Genomic DNA, 19,814 nt, shown 5'->3' on the forward strand with positions numbered 1-19,814 from the left:
TCCTTCCTTCCTTCCTTCTTTTTTAAATAATAGAAAAATGATTGAGAATCCTCTGGCTCCCAACCCTCATCTGAAATGTTCACATTTTTTTCTTACCCTGGCTCTATGTATGGCACTCATTGCTGAACCACAGAATTCCTCAGCACAGTTACTTTATATGAGACTCAAGCAATCTGAAGTGGAGTTCAATTAGGAGAAGGAGTATACTCCATTGCTTGTCATAAGGACTGGGAATCCTGCCCATGTGTTAGAGAATGTATACAGTTAATAAACATTGCTGTTTGTGTTCTAATTAGATTCCATATTCCTTTGTGTAGAAGTTAGCATTTATCTTAATAAGCAATACATGGTTCTTCAGAAGGCAGAGAAATTTGGAGAATATAAAACAAAGAAGGAAATTTATCTAGTCTCTTACATACTGTCCCTAGCACCTTATACTTTATTGGTTTGAAGATACTCTACCTCTGGTTGTGTTTGGTCAATATATTCAGCTAAGTTATGTTTGTGAAATTTACTTTCTTGTTTTATTTTTTATATATTTTTGATTAGATATTTTCTTTATTTACAAATGTTATCCCCTTTCCTGGTCCTCCTGCCCTGAAACCCACTATACAATATACCTCCTCCTACTTCGATGAGGGTGCTCTCCCACTCATTCACCCACTCCTGCCTCCCTGCTCTGGCATTCCCCTACACTGGGGCATCAAGCCTTCACAAACTTTCACAGGTCCAAGGGCCTCTCCTCCTATTGATGCCTGACAAGGCCATCCTCTGCTACATATGCCATTGGAGTCATGGGTCCCTCCATGTGTACTCTTTGGTTGATGGTTTATTTCTCAGGATCTCTGGGGGGGGAGGGGTCCGGTTGATTGATATTGGTGTTCTTCCTATGGGGTTACAAACCCCTTCAGCATCTTCAGTCCTTTCTCTAGCTCCTCCATTGGGGACCCCATGCCCAATCCAATGGCTTAGAGCATCTGAATCTGTATTTGTCCGGCTCTGGCAGAGCCTCTTGGGAGATATGCACACCAGGCTCCTGTCACTTCTTGGCACCCACCGTAATGTCTGGGTTAGTGTCTGTATATGGCATGGATCCCCAGGTGGGGCAGTCTCTGGATAGCATTTTCTTCAGTCTCTGCTCCACACTTTGTCTCTGTATTTCCTTTAGTGAGTATTTTGTTTCTCCTTCTAAGAAGGACAGAAACATCTACACTTTGGTCTTCCTTCTTGAGCTTCATATGGTCTGTGAATTGTATTTTTAAAATATAGATCTAGGTAAATATTCTAAGTAGTCAAATTAACTAGTTCCATGTGAAGATGGTTTTCCTTATGAATGTTTTTTATGTTAACATATAGAGTAATATATGCAGATATATATATATATATATATATATATATATATATATATATATATTCTTTATTTACATTTCAAATGCTATCCCGAAAGTCCCCTATACCCTCCCCCCATACTGCTCCCCAACCCACCCACTCCTGCTTCCTGCCCCTGGCATTCCCCTGTACTAGGGCAAGACCAAGGGTCTCTCCTCTCATTGATAGCCAACTAGGCCATCCTCTGCTACATATGCAGATAGAGACAGAGCTCTGGAGGAGGGGTGTTACTGGTTATTTCATATTGTTGTTCCACCTATAGGGTTGTAGATCCCTTTAGCTCCTTGGATACTTTCTCTAGTTCCTCCATTGGGGGCTCTGTGTTCCATCCAATAGATGACTGTGAGCATCCACTTCTGTATTTGTCAGGCACTAGCATAGCCTCACAAGAGAGAGATATATCCAGGTCCTGTCAGCAAAATGTTGCTGGCATTTGCAATGTCTGTGTTTGATGGTTGTATATGGGATGGATCCCTGGATGGGGCAGTCTCTGGATGGTCCTTTCTTCTGTCTCAATTCCGAACTTTGTCTTTGTAACTCCTCATACACATGTGTTACTATATGTACTGGCTAATTTTGTGTCAACTTGACACAGCTGGAGTTATCACAGAGAAAGGAGCTTCAGCTGGGGAAATGCCTCCACAAGATTCAGCTGCAAGGCATTTTCTCAATTAGTGATCAAGTGGGGAGGTCCCCTTGTGGGTGGTGCCATCTCTGGGCTGGTAGTCTTGGTTCTATAAGAGAGCAGGCTGAGCAAGCCAGGGGAAGCAAGCCAGTAAAGAACATCCCTCCATGGCNTCTGCATCAGCTCCTGCTTTCTGACCTGCTTGAGTTCCAGTCCTGCATCCTTTGGTGATCAACAGCAGTATGGAAATGTAAGCCGAATAAACCCTTTCCTCCCCAACTTGCTTCTTGATCATGATGTTTGTGCAGGCATAGAAACCTTGACCAAGACAAATTGGTACCAGCATAGTGGGGCATTCCTGTGACAACCTGACCATGTTTTGTGGAAGACTGTGGAAGGACTTTGGAACTTTGGGCCAGAAGATCCATTTGGTGTTAAGAGTCCTGTGAGATGTTGTGTAGGAGATTGGAAGATAATGTTGAGAACAGTGCAGAAGATGAAGGCCTGGCTTGTGAAATTTCAGAGGGAAAATTAAAGACTATTTTCAGGGCCATTGCTATTTTGGATTGTGAAGATTCTGTGATTCTGGTTAACTGGAGCTGAAGAATCAGCTGTGATTAACGATACCAGAACTACTAAAGTGAAAACTTTTCCTTACTGGACTATTGATTTTGGTTAGCTGGAGCTAAGAAATTAGCGGTGATTAAGATGAGACCAGCATCATTGAGGTGACATCTTCTGGGAAGTGTTTTCTGAGAGCACAGAGGCTGTGTTCCAGAGAAAGCCAAGGTTGTACCTTGTGCTGTGGCTGGACTTGGTAATGTGTAAGAGTCACTGAGGTGGTACTGGTTTTGAAGGCATGAAGGGGTCATGCAGAGTAGCTGAGGCCATAGAAGCACTGTGAGAGGCCATGGAAGGCCATTAGTGAAGGTGCAGCCTCAGTTACAATTGATGGCCCAGGACTGAAGGGGTCATGCAAAGGAGTTGAGGCTTGGCACTATGAAGAGAGCCTATGAGAGGCTAGTGTTGAAGCCAAGTTACAGTGGAAGACAGCAGCGTTTTGGAGATCCCAGTATCATGAGATGACCACCTAGAATAGCAGCAACAGTGATGTACAGGCAGCTGGAGCTGGAGCCTAGAAGACAAGGTGTGCTACAAAGGGCATGGCTGGAGAAGTGACCTAAACCCTTGGATGAGTCCAAAAGATCATGAGTTGGCTCCCAGACATTGGACGGTTGGAGACTGATTTTTGCTTTTGATTGTGACTGTGCCCTGATATTTTTCCCTCTTGAAGGAAGTTTTTTAGTGAAGCCCACCATTAAGAGACTTTGAATTTTAAAGTACTTTGCATTTAAAAAGATACTGGATATTTAAAAAGGATTGAACTTTCAATATGTAAAGACTGTGGGACTTTTAAAGTTATTTAGATCTTGGGGATAAATAAGAACTAAGGGTTGAGTCTTACTAGTGATATGTTTGTGTGTCAAGTTGAGAAGGGGTCAATTGTACTGGCTAGTTTTGTGTCAACTTGACACAGCTGGAGTTATCACAGAGATAGGAGCTTCAGTTGGAGAAATGCCTCCATGAGATCCAGCAGCAAGGCATTTTCTCAATTAGTGATCAAGGGGGGAGGTCCTATTGTGGGTGGTGCCATCTCTGGGCTGGTAGTCTTGGGTTCTATAAGAGAGCAGGCTGAGCAAGCCAGTAAAAAACATCCCTCCATGGCCTCTGCGTTGGCTCCTGCTTCCTGACCTGCTTGAGTTCCAGTCCTGACTTCCTTGGTGATGAACAGCAATATGGAAACTTAAGCCAAATAAACCCTTTCCTCCCCAACTTGCTTCTTGGTCATGATGTTTGTGCAGGAATGGAAACTCTGACCAACACACTATACTTTTCTTTCTTCTGTTCCTCTTACCACTGGCATTATCTATACCTCTGTTTTATTTTTTACCATCTGATATATACATATATATATATATATATATATATATATATATATATATATATATAAAACAGAATCTGAAGAGTGTGAAGAGTGGTAACATAAATTTTACCTCTGCTAGATCCTAACATTCCCACAACCATAGCATTAATTTACTTAATTTATTTTGGAAGGTTGGCTCCATCTCACTAGTTAATATTTTATGAAGAAATTTAGAATCATCTTATACCATTTGACATTGAATAAAGTGATCGAAATTACATTAATATAAGTAAATAGGTCTTTGTAATTGTGAAACATATATCATAAACATATGATCATCCTCTACCATATTCAGTGTTTCTTTAAACTGTTTGGCAAAATATAGTTTTTAATTGGTTCACCATATCTTTCAGTAATATTCTTCAAAACTCACCACATATTTAAGCCACTTTCATGATACTACCTAACTATATCCAATGCATTCATCGTGTTAATTTGCTTTGTGTTGCTATAATGAAATTCCTAAGCCAGGATAACTTTACAAATAAGGGTCAGCATTACATTCTAAAGTAATCTATAAATGGTTTCCGATGTTGTCTTTATAATTTTGATTTAAAACTGACTACATACTATAGTGTCAAAACTGTATTGTAAGGTGATATGATTAAATTATTTGTTTTGTACATATTTGAGTAGGAAATCTAAAATTTTATGGTTAGTAAAATATTTTGTAGCAACAGAAAGTTCAGTGCTTATTTTGAAGTTATTTTAAGAAGATAAGTGCTAGATTTTATTCATGCTTTTAAAATAGGAAATATTTACTCCTCCTTTTAATGAGCATCTCTATAGAGATGCTATTAATTAGTTGTTTCAAAATATACTTGCCTTTCTTAGCACTTTGGAGAAACATCTCTCCTGTCTTTCCCTGTGATTTTTAATGTAATAATCACTGTGGTAAATGAGGTCAGGCTTACAGAAGATATAAATTTATATCAAATGATAAGGTAGACATAAGTATGCCTTGTGTTAAGTTGACAAGAAGTGGGTACTATAAACTCTTAGATACAGGAATATGAAAAAAGGTTCATCTTGAGTTGGGAGAAATGGGAGAAGATAAAAATGTGGACACATTTGAGAATATTTGAAGTCGAGATGCTGTGTTATACGTAAGGAATACTGTCACTGCGGGTCAAGTGACTGGAGAGGATGGGAAGACACAGGCCTTCAGACAGGAAATGTGGCTGTACTGAAGATACTGTGAAATGAAGCAAAAAGATAAGCACACCAAGAAACAAAAGAGGAAGGCTAAATTTATAAAATTCAGCAAACAAGAAAGAGGGAAGCATGAGAAACACTGAACTAGGAAAGAAACAGAACTTGTATGTTTCTAGCCTGGGAGATGAAGGTGCTATGACCAAGAAAACAGAGAAAACAAAATACAGTTCTGAGTTCTGATAACAATGCAAGACTCCTTCCCTTGCATTGCTATGAACCAGAGTTGCTGCAAAATGGACAACCAAGTCCCTAACAAATGAGATTCGAAACAATAGAAAATGATTCAGGAGGGCTAGATGTGTCATTCAAAATATTGTTCTTTCCCCTTTGGCACCTAGTTACATATCTACAGTCATTTATTGGATATTTGTCTGTTGTGGTGTCTTTATTCTTCATTGGCTAACACTATTCTCTAATTGTCCCTAAAACTGAGTCTCCAAATATTAGAGTTTGATGTAAGATAGGAAAGCTGATAACATCTCCTGGAAACTACACAACAGGATGCCATGATACAGTAAATAATGTTCAGTATAGAGAGAGGAGCACTACACTAGTCACTCATAGTCCTAGGTTCTCACACAAGGATAGCAATGATAGGGAGGAGCTTCAGGTGAGGCTTCTAATTCTTGATACTCTTGCCATCTGGAATGAAATAATTTCTGTGGTGGGTTTGACACCAGGCATCAGGTGATACTCCAGTATCCTTGGTATCCACACACTGCCAACAGTGAACTGCTCTTACCAAGTCCTGGTCAGAAAGTATTTTCTCCACTCACTGCAAATATCCTTCCAAGAAAATTCTGGAAGTGAGGGCATGACTGAGTTTTACTGCTTTTTAGTTCTACAACTGAGACTCTTCTCGGCAAGACCATTGGAAAGTCAGTTGGATATAGAGGGGACAGTATTGCTGTGGGAGAGAGCTACTATCCTTGAGGAAGAAAGAATCACGTGCAATAAAAGGGTTCAAGAAGGCCTACAGAGCCAACTAACCTGGGCCCATGGAGGGGACCAGAGACTGAACCACTAACTCAAGTGTACATGTGGCTGGACCTAGCCACCCTACCCCTGCACATATGTAGCAGACATGCAATCCAGTCTTCATATGGGTCCCCTAGCAACTGCAGCAGGGCCATCTCTGACTCTTGTTGAGGACCTTTGAATCCCTTTCCCATAACTGGCCTGCCTTGTCTGACTGCCTCTCTCCTCAGTGGGAGAGGATGCATTTCCTCCTGCTATGACTTTATGTGCCAGAGTGTCTGGGTACCAAAAAGAGGGACCTCCCCTTCTCTAAGGAGAATGGGAGGGAGGAGGGAAGGGAACAGGGTGTAAGGGTGAGACTAGCAGGAGAGAAGGAAGGGGGCTGCAATTAGGCTGTAAAGTGAAACACATTAATGGAAGGGTAAAAAGGAATTCTCAAGGTCATACTACTACTATGCAGGCACATATGCAGTGTTTCTTAATCCAATAAGAACTATATTCCCTTTTTATTTAAATATGGAAGTGAAAGACTCTCTAGCAGGCCCAAGCTTGCAGACAGGTCTCGCCCTTTCCCTTTCCCTTGCCCTTTCCCTTTTCTTGCCCTTGCTAAACTGTTAGACTACATTCCGAAAGCTAGCCCCCATGCTCTAGTCCCTTATTTGACCTTTGGCTCATTCCTGAGACAAAACCACCAAGATTCAGTAATGAAAATTCATCATTCATTCTGGCTAACCTCTCCAATCAGGGCTTACCAACCCACCCTAGCAGGGACTTCCCTGTTTTTTTCCTTTAAAAAACACACATCTGCAAAAACAAACAAGCAAACAAAAAACAAACACACAAACAGAAACAGCTAGTGCTTGCTGTGTGCCTTAGCCTGGTTCAGAGGCAGCCCACCCTTGCTCCACCCTTCCCCATCTTCTTGCCCCTGCTTTCCCCACCATGCTAATAAATCTCCTTTGTGCTGGGAATTTGGTGTCCGGGTGTGTCCTGTACCAAATGGAGAGGAGGGCAACTCCTTACAGAAAGACTAGGGAAAACTGTAAGAAGAACAAATTGAGGCTTAGTATCTAGTGCCTCGATTGAAAGAGTGTGCTAGCAAACTAACGAGGAGTTAGGGTATCCCAGACTGAGTGAATGTCACATAAGAAAATCCAACAATACCTAGCACATGGTTAATTTATTATATGCTATGATCTTCCCTGTGACCTTTGCTGATATTAATTTTCTTAATTAATACACAATTTGTGCAACAACCCTAACTGTGATTATCATTATTACTATGTCAGTTCTACCAGTTTGGAAACAGAAAGGCATGGGGAAGTTAGTTGTGAAGCTGCAGAATAGAAAGCCTGTCAAAGGAGGCATTCAGAAGTAAACCCAGTCTGTCCGACTCCAAGGTTCCCTGGCTGCGACTGTCACATCCTCCTGCTCACCCATCTGACAAGGAGGATTTGTTAAATCTGAGGCACAGAAGAGAAGCATTATATAGGAACTGGAAAGATGGCATCAGCGTGTCGAAACCCTTGGCAGCGGTGTGCTGTAAGGGCCCTTTCTCCAAACTTCCCTCCTTTCTTCCACTCTTGCATCCATGACATAATGAGCTTAGTATCTAAATTTAGGAGTAAGACTCAGCCCATCTTTCTAAATCATCTCTGTCTCTGAGGGAATCCATGTGGAAGGAAGACATTGGCAAGCAGGAAAGCCAACGCTGTTAGTAGTAAATGCCAAAAATGCGAAAACACAGACGGAAACGGAAAACTAAAATGTCATGTAAATAGTGGAACAAACCCAAACTTATTTAAAGCATTTTAATAATTAGGCATTTTTGGAAAAGATGTTTTTAAGATCCAGACAAAGTTTGGAAGATAAGGAAACAAATCTAGCATGATCCTCCGGGAGGGCTTGATAGCACATCTATTTTTAACATGGATGTCCTAATAAAATGGCCTCTTTGATGTTTCCATCTCTCCAGTCTAAACTGGTCCCCAGAAGTCCTATTTCTTGTCTCGTTCCTGATAATTTATTAATAAACTACCCCATAAAACCCAGTCATTGTGGAGCATCTAATAACATTAATTTAAGCAAGGAGGCTGTGAGCCATGTAGATAACCATGCTAGGTTAGGAGCCAGCCCGGCTTCCCCCCAGCCAGTGGCTGAAGAATGTAGCTGAAGATGAGCTGCTGGGATAAGAAGGCAATTTCAAATACACCTTGAATCTGTGTGCTATAGATGACAAGAAGCTTTCCTCTTTAAGAGGTGGATAAGTCCCAAAGATTCAAATGGCTTGATGTGGAATCTCCGAAGAATTCTTGGGTCTCTTTTTCTCACTCCATTTTTTAATATTAGCATATCCCCACTTTACTACTACCCCTATCATCATCATCATCATCATCAGCAGCAGCAGCAGCAGCATTTTTATTATTACTTAGTATAGAGGCTGGATAATTTTGAAAAAAAATGTATTTCTTTTTTGAGAAGTGGCACAGTCAAACAAGCTGATATATATCAGCTTATACACACACATATATATATATATATATATATATATATATATATATATATATATATATATATACTATTTGTCACATATTAGGAGGACTAGAATTGTTATTCTACTTAGAACATATATTTTAAAATGTTTCAGAGTCATGGAAATTATGTGAATATTTTTATACACACTATCCATGCTTGGCAAGCCCATGGGCTCTGATCATTGCATTCCTAATGTGTACCCGTAAGTAGGCAAAAAGCCAGACACTCATTTGAGGCACAGCCTTAGCTTTCTTGCTTTGCATCAATTCTGATGATAACATACTGTGAATGAAGCAGGAGCACATACCACAGCACAGCAAATGATTCATGCTGCTAACAGTTCCAGGAAACAACAAGGCAGGGTTGAGCAATACTGACTCAGATCTTGAGGGTTCTACACTAAAATCTAATTTGCACAGCAGGCATTTGACAACTACACCCTCTGCTTTTTCAAATTCAATAATGTTGCCAAATTGGCAGCTTTGCAACAGCTAAGGGAAAGATTATATGCCTATCCTCTATCCATTGGCTTTTCCCCTTTCCTCTGTTAAACAAACTCAAATGTGAAACCAATAATCTTTTTCTAAGAAAAGATGTATAAATGTCAGTTCAAATAACATAACTGAATACTAGCTGGGTGAATCAGAGGGTCCTGTGTCTTCCTGCTCTGCTTTATTTAATTAAGAAAAATAATGAAAAAGAAAACAACAAACAAACAAACAAACAAACAAAAACAAAGAATGGGCTGGAACTGAACCACTACCTAACCTGACATCAGAGAAAAGGGAGCCACCATTAACCCACAAAGGTCTTCGCTGCTTAACTGTTACCTTCTCCCATCAAAGTGTCCTCTTTTGCTGTCTTTACTTGCAGTCCTCTGGGTTTGGAGGAGATACGGGTATTCTTCTTTTGTTCCTTAGCCTGGGATTCAGATATGTCTTCTGGTTTTATTTCTGTAGTGATGAAAAAAACGAGTGCCCTTTTTCCTTGTTTTGTCAGATTAAAAGACATTTTTTTTAAATGACAGAGACCTAAATGTAAAGGCATTTCTGTCATTCATATCTCCTTCAGTCACAATTGTGATATTTAACAGAATGTGTATAGTGTGTCTAAAGATTAAGAGATGGTATAAAAATACACAACGACCACTAACTTTTTGATATAATCTGATACATTAGCAGCCACATGTTGATTTGGAATGCTCGAGATATACCTAGTTTTAGTTGAAATGCATGGTAAATAGAAAATACACACCAGATTTGGGTAAAAACAAGATATCCACTTCTTTTATATTTACTACACAACAAAATAATACGTTGGATATTTAGGATAGAGAGCAATTAGAAAATCATTACACTTATTGTGTGTCAAATAGTATTGCTTATGTTATATTTCAATTGGACAAGACCAGTTAGTACAACAAAAGCTATTAAAGCTTTTAATTTGAAGTAATCAATAAACATTCAAAGAAAACTTCCAAGAGATTTATAAGGAGCATGAGAATGTGACCACATATAGCTAAGGAAAGTTACGGATATAACCCAATACAAAGTCATAAATCCACTTAGGACATCATGAGCTAACTTTTTTTGACATTAAAAAAAGATTATATGGCCCTCAAAACTGAACATTGCAAATATCAATGTTGTATTTTACTATGGTAAAGCTGAAGGATCTACCCCCCTAACAGTGCCATCTTGTGCAGCAGCGCTTCAGTCGTGGGCCTCTAAGGAATGCCCTAACCAATGTCCAAACAGATTAACAATGGGTGAAAATTCTGATATGTCATTGAAAAATCAAAGACATGAATCCACAGATATCAACAGCTTTAGAGAACAGAAAGGGACCAAGATGGACCACATTCATGTTTATAACTGTAGGAAGAATCTACATCTTCCTACAGTTGAGGGCCCATCCAAAAGAAATGAGATTTAAAAGGTTTCATGTGTGGTCTGTGAAATGCTAGTGGAATTAGGCATTAAATTAAAAGTTAGAATTATATAACTTAATCCAGAAGATCATATGACATAAAAGATTTTGATAATCTACTTAGGAATCAGAAAGTACCATAAACAAATATATATACATAACATATATACACCGACACACACAAATACACCTACATGTACAAACACAGATATCCAAAAACATAAAAGACACATGTACATAAAAATATACACACAAACATACATCACAAAACACAGGCACAAGCATACACACACATATAAACATATACACTCATGTATACACAAACACACTCACATATACACATGTACACATAGACTTTAGATACATACAAGCAGAATGTAGACAGAACCTCAGATTTAAACATGCAAACTCAACTGAAATTTGAAACTGAAATTTGACACATTATAGGCAATACAGTTCAGAACCCCTTCAAGACTATATATATATATAGTATATGAAAGAGAAAGATTTTAGTAGTAGCTTATCCACTCCTGAGTCACCATGATGGGAAGAGAGATAAAATCTCAAGGATTAATGCTGTTCAGATGCAAATAACCCTTGAAAATCCAAGCACAGTGAACATCCTAGTAGTTAGGAAAGGCTCCATCTATTGTAAGTAGTTCCTGTATTTCCTGTATTTGCATCTTATCCATTCACTCACTGGGGCACCTTTTAGGTAGTCATCTCTTAAGGCTGTAGTTTTATGCTGGCTCCTACTACCACCAGTGGTTCTTCAGTATACTCAAAGGTTCATGGTGTGAAATTTGGGTATAAGGAGAATATTTTTAATGACAAATGACAAATCTGCAGGGGTTTTTTTTTTTTTTTTTTTTTTTTCTCATTTCATCTCCAAAACCAAAGGAGAAGGATAGGAAGTCCCATTAGAGACTCCCCTTCAGAGTGCATGTTATTTCCTAAAACCTTGACATTCTGCTTCTGGGGACAGGATTGAGGAAGTACATGATCATTTGAACTATTCACTGCTAAGGAAAATTCTCACACTTGCTTTTCTCCCTCCAGGGAGTTTGCATATGTGTTTACTTCATTTGCATCTCACAGTTAAGTACCCAAAACAGACTCTCAAGGATTTGACCAAGTATAATCTTGAACATCAGATCATCCTTTCTCCACCTCAGTGTGTGAGAAGTAGGATTGTAGATGGGACCCACCTCATCAAAGAGTAGGCTCTGGAGACACACTGCATGGATTTCCAATGGTAGGTGACAGTAGTGACATTACTTACTCTTACTGGACATCACCATATAACACCTATGCTGTAGAATAATCATCACTACCTCTCATCGTTAAGTTGTTTAAGGAATTAATAAACTTATTTATCTAATGCACTTAGAATCCGGTCAATACTGAGTACGCAATCAATGTGATCATTTATTATTTTCAATAATATTAAAGATTAGATAATTCCTGCCTTTATTTTATTTATTGAAATGGGGGGGGTTCACTGAGTTGTATAAATCACAATCATAACATTTCTCTTTGAAGACATGAAAATCATGAATATATTTATTATACATGATTACTTCAGACATTTTCATCAATATCCTCCCCTAAGCCACCTACTTCTGGTTTTGTTTTTCTTCAGCCAGCAGCAAACGAGACAGCTCAGAGCCACCCATGATGTCACTGAGCACAGAGACAAGGCCAAGATGATAGTTGATCTCTCCTTGCTGGCCACAGGCAAGACAGCAAAGGCCTTGGATCGAGCTGTAAAATTAGTACCTGCTTGGGAAGAAGAAACAAGTTTCAATAGTACATTAAGATATCAATATCTAGCACAGAGAAGGCATGTAAAAAGCTTTTCTTTGAAGTTACTAAGCAAATGAATCAATAATAAATTCAATTTTCATGTTATGGAAGAACTACAAGATGACAATAAGAAGTAAAACCTTTTTGTTTTAGTTTTGTCCATCATGATGAGAAATCCTTCTACATCCTTCATTTGATGCTCAGACTAACTTACTCCATCACTGCAAAATTATAACTTCATCCTCTCTCATGGTCTACTTATGAGAAAACATGATTTCCTCTTCAGAATGTCTGGAACTACTCACCTGGACAAGTAGTCATTTGAGGCCAAGTCTTCACAAAAACAAAAAAGTTAAATTATGGAAGCCTGTTTACAGCCCACAGGGTAACAACATCCACTCCAAAGCACACAGGGTATAGATAGTACTTTAAAAGATTGTGTGTGTGTATTGTGTGCATATGTATATGTACTTGTGTGTGTGAGCACTTGTGTGGGGGTACTAGCAGAAGCTTAGAATAGGGCACCAGATCCCCTGTACCAGAAATTACTGGCAATTGTAAGTTCCTTGACACAGGTACTGGGAACACAACTAAATGAAAAGCAAGTAGTCTTAATGGCTGAGCCATCTATTCAGCCCAGATCAGATAGTACTCTACATAACCAAACAAATAAACAAATATAAAAATTGAAGTTTGCTAGACTTACTTAATGTGTTCCTCATACCAGGGCCTCATGGTCTGCCAATATGGTGCTAACAGATTTCCCAAAGGTAAGTGAGTTGTTACTAGAAAAACTGTGGAGTAGCTGCAGAAACTGCTGCTTGGTCTCGGGGGCCTAGGGATTGGGGGGGGGGGGAGGGGGGGTTGGGCAAGTGAGGACTTCTTACAGAGAGAGCATCTCTGAGAATCATCTGAAACCACAATTTTTTGTAAGTTAAAATTTTACTTCTTATCTCATTATCATGTATTAAAAATGGTACAAAAAGAATTTGTTTAGGAACATTTAAAAGAACTAGATACAAGTGTTTATGGTAGTATTATTCCTAACTGTCCAAACTCAGAATACAACCAAATATCCTTCAAAAGGAGAATAAGCAAATAAAATGGTTGATCTAGCAAATAAAATCAACAGGCTGCCTACTCAACCACAAAGAGAAAATGTTGAAGAGATGGGTAAGGGGTGGGTGGTCAGTAATCTCTAATAACTGAAATTAAAATCAAATGCAATACGCTGAGATAAGCTGATGACCACAGGGCCAACTCTGTAGGTTCCACTTACATGACATTCTAAAGAGGACCAAACTGTGGGAATACACAGAAAACACTTTGGTGTTTGCCAGTAGGTAAGAGGATGAGATTTTTGCACTAGCGGAATGGAACTTTCTAGAGTAATGATAATTATCTGCATCTTGATTAGTTTATGCTTACAAGTATCTGTGCATGTTTTTAAAGTTATAAAACCTCCAAATGGCCTATTTAGCTCAAGAAAATTAGAAAAATAACGTGTACAGAAAATGTGGCCATAGTCTCTGACGAATATGTTAATTATGAAGAGAGTTACATGAGAGGACATCTATCAGAGTTTATCACATAATATGCTTTATAGTTACACGTTACCATATTCAATTAATTTAAATATTAAAAATAAAAGAATGAATATTTATTTGTGATTGTTACTCACAGCTGGCCTTTTTTCAAGTAGCTAATTCAAAACAAATCTCTCAGAAGAAACAGAGTTAGATTTTATTTTTCTCTACTCAAAGCTACATCATGTATTTTCATGCTATGATTTCCTTAGGTGAACCTGACAATTTGTTTGGAATCCACAATTAGATGTCTTGACTCTGGGCTGAACTCACCTCAGGGCTCCCAAAGCTACTATAATGGTATCTGATATTGTGGCTCTAATTTGCAAGCATGTAGCATGGATCTGAGCTGAGTTTAGCTAGATTATCCTCAAATATCTGTTTGGTACAAGCACCTGCATAAGATCAATTATCCAAGAGAGAAAGGAATGGATTTTACCAGGTACTCAAAGAGTTATACAAAATTCTTAATTTTTTATCCATTTCCCCCATTTTAATTAATAACAATAATGCTAGCTCTCCCATTCTTATTTAAGATATTAAGAGCTAGTAAATTAATTGATACATACATATGACAAATACTTATAAAAATAAGAATGCAATGCATTCGAGAAAAGTAACACAAATAAACAGGATCAGGGACAGAACTCTGAAGAAGGAGTGGTCTGGGGGAGAATTCGAAGGCCCAACTCAGTCACCAGAAAGAGCAAGAGAGGCAACATTTGCTGTGAAATATTACAAAACCAGGAACTTTTTATAGGCATTAAATGTTAGGAAAAATGCTCTAGATAATGTTCTGACTCTAGTGGATTGTAATAAAGAGGAGATGCTAAGCTGAGAAGCGATGTGAGTCATGGGAATACAGACTACTCTATAAGTTATGTAAAACATACCACCACCTCCACCATCATCATCACCACCACCACCGCTATCACCACCACCATCACCACCAACACTACTATCACCTCCATCACCACCACCACAACAACACTGCCTGAGATGTTAAAGTTAGAGAGGTCCAAGTAGAAAATGAAATCCATGGGGGAAAAAAAAACCCTGGCTCTCAAATATTTAAAAAAATGAAACAATTTTTAACAATAAAATCTTAAATGTAATCTCCATGTATTCGCTCTTTCATAAGCAAATATTTGTTTATTTGTTTATGTTAGACATTTCTATAACTTGGGAATATATTGCTCAAATATAGTCAAGTCACCTAACCAGAATTCCTGTCCCTCAAACTCAGGTTCCAGTAGGGGACCTAGCACACAAGCTATAGATAAAGGAGAAAAATGCACACGAATTATAGTGGTCAATGTAGGGGGAGGAAAGGGAACAAAAACAAAGGTAGAAGACCAAATTACTAGCAGTGGGTTGTCGGGAAAAGATATTGTAGACTGGGTTGCCCAAATGGTACTTCTCTAAAGATAAAACTTTAGAATGGAAGCTTGATGAGTAAATTATGTGGATTTCTTCAGATTCTTCCTAAGAAATGCCAATTACAGACAAATTTTCTTTAAATGTAAGGGTATGGGGCAAGATTCTGGCTCCCTGTGATTCCTTTAAGAACTTCATGGCTTCAGGTAGTGGTGAGAAGAGCCACAGCCCAGACCATAGGGACGGATGCAGATGGGCCAACTAGAAAGTCCGACTTACTAAGCTATAGCCACAATCATCAGCCAATAGTATCTCAAAAAGGGCATATATGATAAAGTTGGATTTATTAATACATAGGAAGGATTCAAGAGGATCCCATGATCCACATTCACACCAAATCTCGTTAACTTCTCAATCAGAAAGATCTACAGGAAAAATGGTTGTATATTCTTTCCTTGATTTACATACAAAGAAAATGTAGTGGCTGGTGTTCTCTTGTTAATTGTGTCTCCTCCTCCACCCCAGCCAAAACAAAACAAACAAACAAACAAATAACCCTGTTTGCTGTGTCCTGCATACAAGCTAAAGGAAGCCTGCCTCCAGCTGGATATGATTGCCAATAAAGAATTGCCATACACTCAATCGCTGGGCAAAGGGAGACAGGGACCCTTGGACTTGTATGGGCAAAGATGCAGGAGGAGGAAAGGAGAATTGCCATGACCTAGAGAGACAGAACATCTTCAGAGCTGCAGAGAGGAGGTCATCTGAAATGTAGGAGTAAAGGGAAAACGGCCCCTGAAAAGGTTGCCCAGAAGCATCTTGGGCTGCAAAAACCAATGGGTTTCAGAGAAGGTAACAAAAGTAGACTTAGAAGGTTTTGTGCCAGGAGTATGGGAGGGAAGGGCATACTGACCACGGAGGACTTACCATGCCCAGCCATTGAGCTCGTGAGGCATGTTAAAAATAAGCTAGTGTGTGTGTGTGTGTGTGTGTGTGTGTGTGTGTGTGTGTGTGTGTGTGTGTGTGTGTGTGTGTGTGTGTGCTTCACTCATGGATCCAAATATATCTCCTAGGTAGGTGTGTGCATGTGACCCACCAGGAGCTAAAGGCAGTGCAGCAAAAACCACTGTAACACTCAATACCAATGTGAATTAAACATGAAAGCTGCTTTGTAACACTGTCACTCTGGACACTAGTACACTGAATATGCATTTCTCACAGGGACAAAGGACACCTGCCCTACCACTGTCTGGGGTTCTTTCTGGTCGGTGCCATCTCCATGCCATCTTGGGTGCAATCTCAGCAGAGGGCCCCAAGGTCTCCAGAGGACTCTCCAAGCTGTAGGAACCCTAGCACACCCAGGATCTTGAGATCACTGGTGAGTGGAACTCAAAATCAGTTCCCAAAACCAGAGGGTCTTGTGCTAGCAGCAACAGGGTCAAAGGACAAAGACAGGCCCTAGCACACCCAGAATCTTGGGATCACTGAGACCAGTATACAAAGGAGAGCACATGGGTGGCAGAAGCAACAGAGCTTCTTGGACAGGTTCCCTTCTGGCCTTCATCCTCAGCCAGGAGACAGAACTGAGACACAGACCCCTGGACACCTTCCCTTCCAGAGGAGAGTCAGCCTTCAGGGAGGGCTCTGACCTGAAAAATCAGGACATGGGTATGAGCACCAGACTTCTGTGCACCTTCCCTGCAAGANGAGAGCTTGCCTGAATAGAGTGCTCTGACCACTGGGACTCAGGAGAGAGTTGCACTCCAAGGAGTGCTGACAAAGGCTAACAGAATCACAAAAAGAATAAGCTCCAGCCAGAGACAGCTAGAATGTCTAACACCAGAGATTACCAGATGGCAAAAAGCAAATGTTAGAATCTTACTAACAGAAAACAAGACCACTCAGCATCATCAGAACCCAGTACTCCCACCACAGCAAGTCCTGAATACCCCAACACACCCAAAAAGCAAGACTCAGATTTAAAAGTCATATCTTATGATATAATTTTCATATTTAAATCAAATCTTATTTAAAATCATGATGCTGGTAGAGAATTTTAATAAGGGCTAAAATAACTCACTTAAAGAAGAACAGGAGAACACTGCTAAGGAGATAGAAGTCCTTAAAGAGGAAGCACAAAAATCCCTTAAAGGATTACAGGAAAACACTACTAAAATGACTCCTTAAAGAGGAAATACAAAAATCCCTTAAAGAATTACAGGAAAGCACAATCAAACAGGTGATGGAATTGAACAAAACCATCCAAGATCTAAAACTGAAAGTATAAACAATAAAGAAAGCCCAAAGGGAGACAACTCTGGAGATAGAAAACCTAGGAAAGAAATCAGGAACCATAGATGCGAGCATCAGCAACAGAATACAAGAGATAGAAGAGAGAATCTCAAGTACAGAATATTCCATAGAGAAAATGGACACAACAATCAAAGAAAATGCAAAATGCAAAAAGATACTAACTCAAAACATCCAGNAAATCCAGGACACAATGAGCAGACCAACCCTAAGTATAATATGTATAAATGAGAATGAAGATTTTCAGCTTAAAGGAATAGTAAACATCTTTAACAAAATTATAGGAGAAAACATCCCAAACCTAAAGAAAGAGATGCCTATGAACATACAAGAAGCCTACAGAACACTAAATAGACTGGACCAGAAAAGAAATTCCTCCCAACACATAATAATCAGAACAACAAATGCACTAAATAAAGATAAAATAATAAAAGCAGTAAGGGAAAAAGGTAAAGTAACATATAAAGGCAACCTATTAGAATTCCACCAGAGTTTGCACCAGAGACTATGAAAGCCAGAAGATCCTGGGCAGATGTCATACAGACCCTAAGAGAAAACAAATGCCAGCCCAGGCTACTATACCCAGCAAAACTCTCAATTACCATAGATGGAGAAACCAAAGTATTCCATGACAAAATCAAATTTATACAATATCTTTCCATGAATCCAGCCCTTCAAAGAATAATAAAGGGAAAACACCAACACACGGATGGAAATTACACCCTAGAAAAAGCAAGAAAGTAATCCTTCAACAAACCTAAAAGAAGATAGCAGCAAGAACAGATTCCCAACTCTAAGAACAAAAATAACAGGAAGCAACAATGACTTTTACTTCATATCTCTTAATATCAATGGACTCAATTCCCAAATAAAAAGTCTAATAGACTGGCTACATAAACACGACCAAACTTTCTGCTGCTTACAGGAAACCCACCTCAGGGAAAATGATAGACACTACCTCAGGGCAAAAGACTGGAAAACAATTTTCCAAGAAAATGGTATGAAGAAACAAGCTGGAGTAGCCATTCTAATATTGAATAATATCGACTTCCAACCCAAAGTTATCAACAAAGATGAGGAGGGGCACTTCATACTCATCAAAGGTAAAATCTTCCAAGATGATCTCTCAATTCTGAATATCTATGCTCCAAATGCAAGGGCATCCACATTCATTAAAGAAACTAGAGTAAAGCTCAAAGCACATATTGCACCTCACTCAATAAAAATGGGAGACTTCAACCCTCCACTCTCATAAATGGACAGATCCTGAAAACAGAAACTAAACAGAGACACATTGAAACCAACAGAATTTATGAAAGAAACAGATTTAACAGATATCTATAGAACATTTTATCCTAAAACAAATGGATATACATTCTTCTCAGCACATCACAGGACCTTCTCCAAAATCAAGCATATAATTGGTCAAAAAACAGGCCTCAATAGATAAAAATATATTGAAATTATTCCAAGCATCATATCAGATCACAATGGTGCAAGGTTGATCTTCAATAACAATACAAATAATATAAAGCCAACATTCACATAGAAGCTGAACAAGACTCTACTCAATGCTACCTTGGTCAAGGAAGAAATAAAGAAAGAAATTAAAGACTTTTTAGAGTTTAATAAAAATGAAGCCATAACATAACCAAACTTATGGGACACAATTAAAACACTCCTAAGAGGAAAACTCATAGCTCTGTGTGCCTCCAAAAAAAAACTAGAAAGAACATACACTACCAGTTTGATAGCACACCTGAAAGCTCTAGAACAAAAGGAAGCAAATTCACCCAAGAGGAGTAGAAGGCAGGAAATACAAATACAAGAGCAGCCACATTCATTAAAGAAACATTAGTAAAGCTCAAAGCACACATTGTACCGCACACAATAATAGTGGGATATGGAATCTCAGGGTTGTTTTGATTTGCATTTCCCTGATGGCTAAGGATGTTGAACATTTTTTTAGGTGTTTCTCAACCATTTGATATTCCTCAGTTGAGAGTTCTTTATTTAGCTCTGTACCCCATTTTTTAATGGGTTTATTTGAGTTTTTGGAGTCCAGTTTCTTGAGCTCTTT

At 39.0% G+C, this 19,814-nt stretch overlaps 1 protein-coding gene across 16 annotated transcripts in view; it reads right to left on the reverse strand.

Moving 5' to 3' along the window:
- The window catches only part of Pkhd1 (PKHD1 ciliary IPT domain containing fibrocystin/polyductin), a 487,582-nt gene that overhangs the window by 3,829 nt on the left and 463,939 nt on the right, over window positions 1–19,814 (reverse strand). For 12 of the 16 annotated variants that reach the window (XM_029539264.1, XM_029539265.1, XM_029539270.1 and 9 more), the window contains 2 exons: window positions 12,276–12,437; window positions 9,557–9,679 (listed from right to left, as the gene is read on the reverse strand). In XM_029539264.1, the coding sequence (XP_029395124.1) occupies window positions 9,557–9,679; window positions 12,276–12,437 (285 nt within the window). The remainder of the gene's footprint in view (window positions 1–9,556; window positions 9,680–12,275; window positions 12,438–19,814) is intronic. The other 4 variants (XM_021197628.2, XM_029539276.1, XM_029539267.1 and 1 more) reach the window with 2 other exon arrangements.

Source organism: Mus pahari, chromosome 5 (genome assembly GCF_900095145.1).
Source record: "Mus pahari chromosome 5, PAHARI_EIJ_v1.1, whole genome shotgun sequence".
Taxonomy (NCBI): domain Eukaryota; kingdom Metazoa; phylum Chordata; class Mammalia; order Rodentia; family Muridae; genus Mus; species Mus pahari.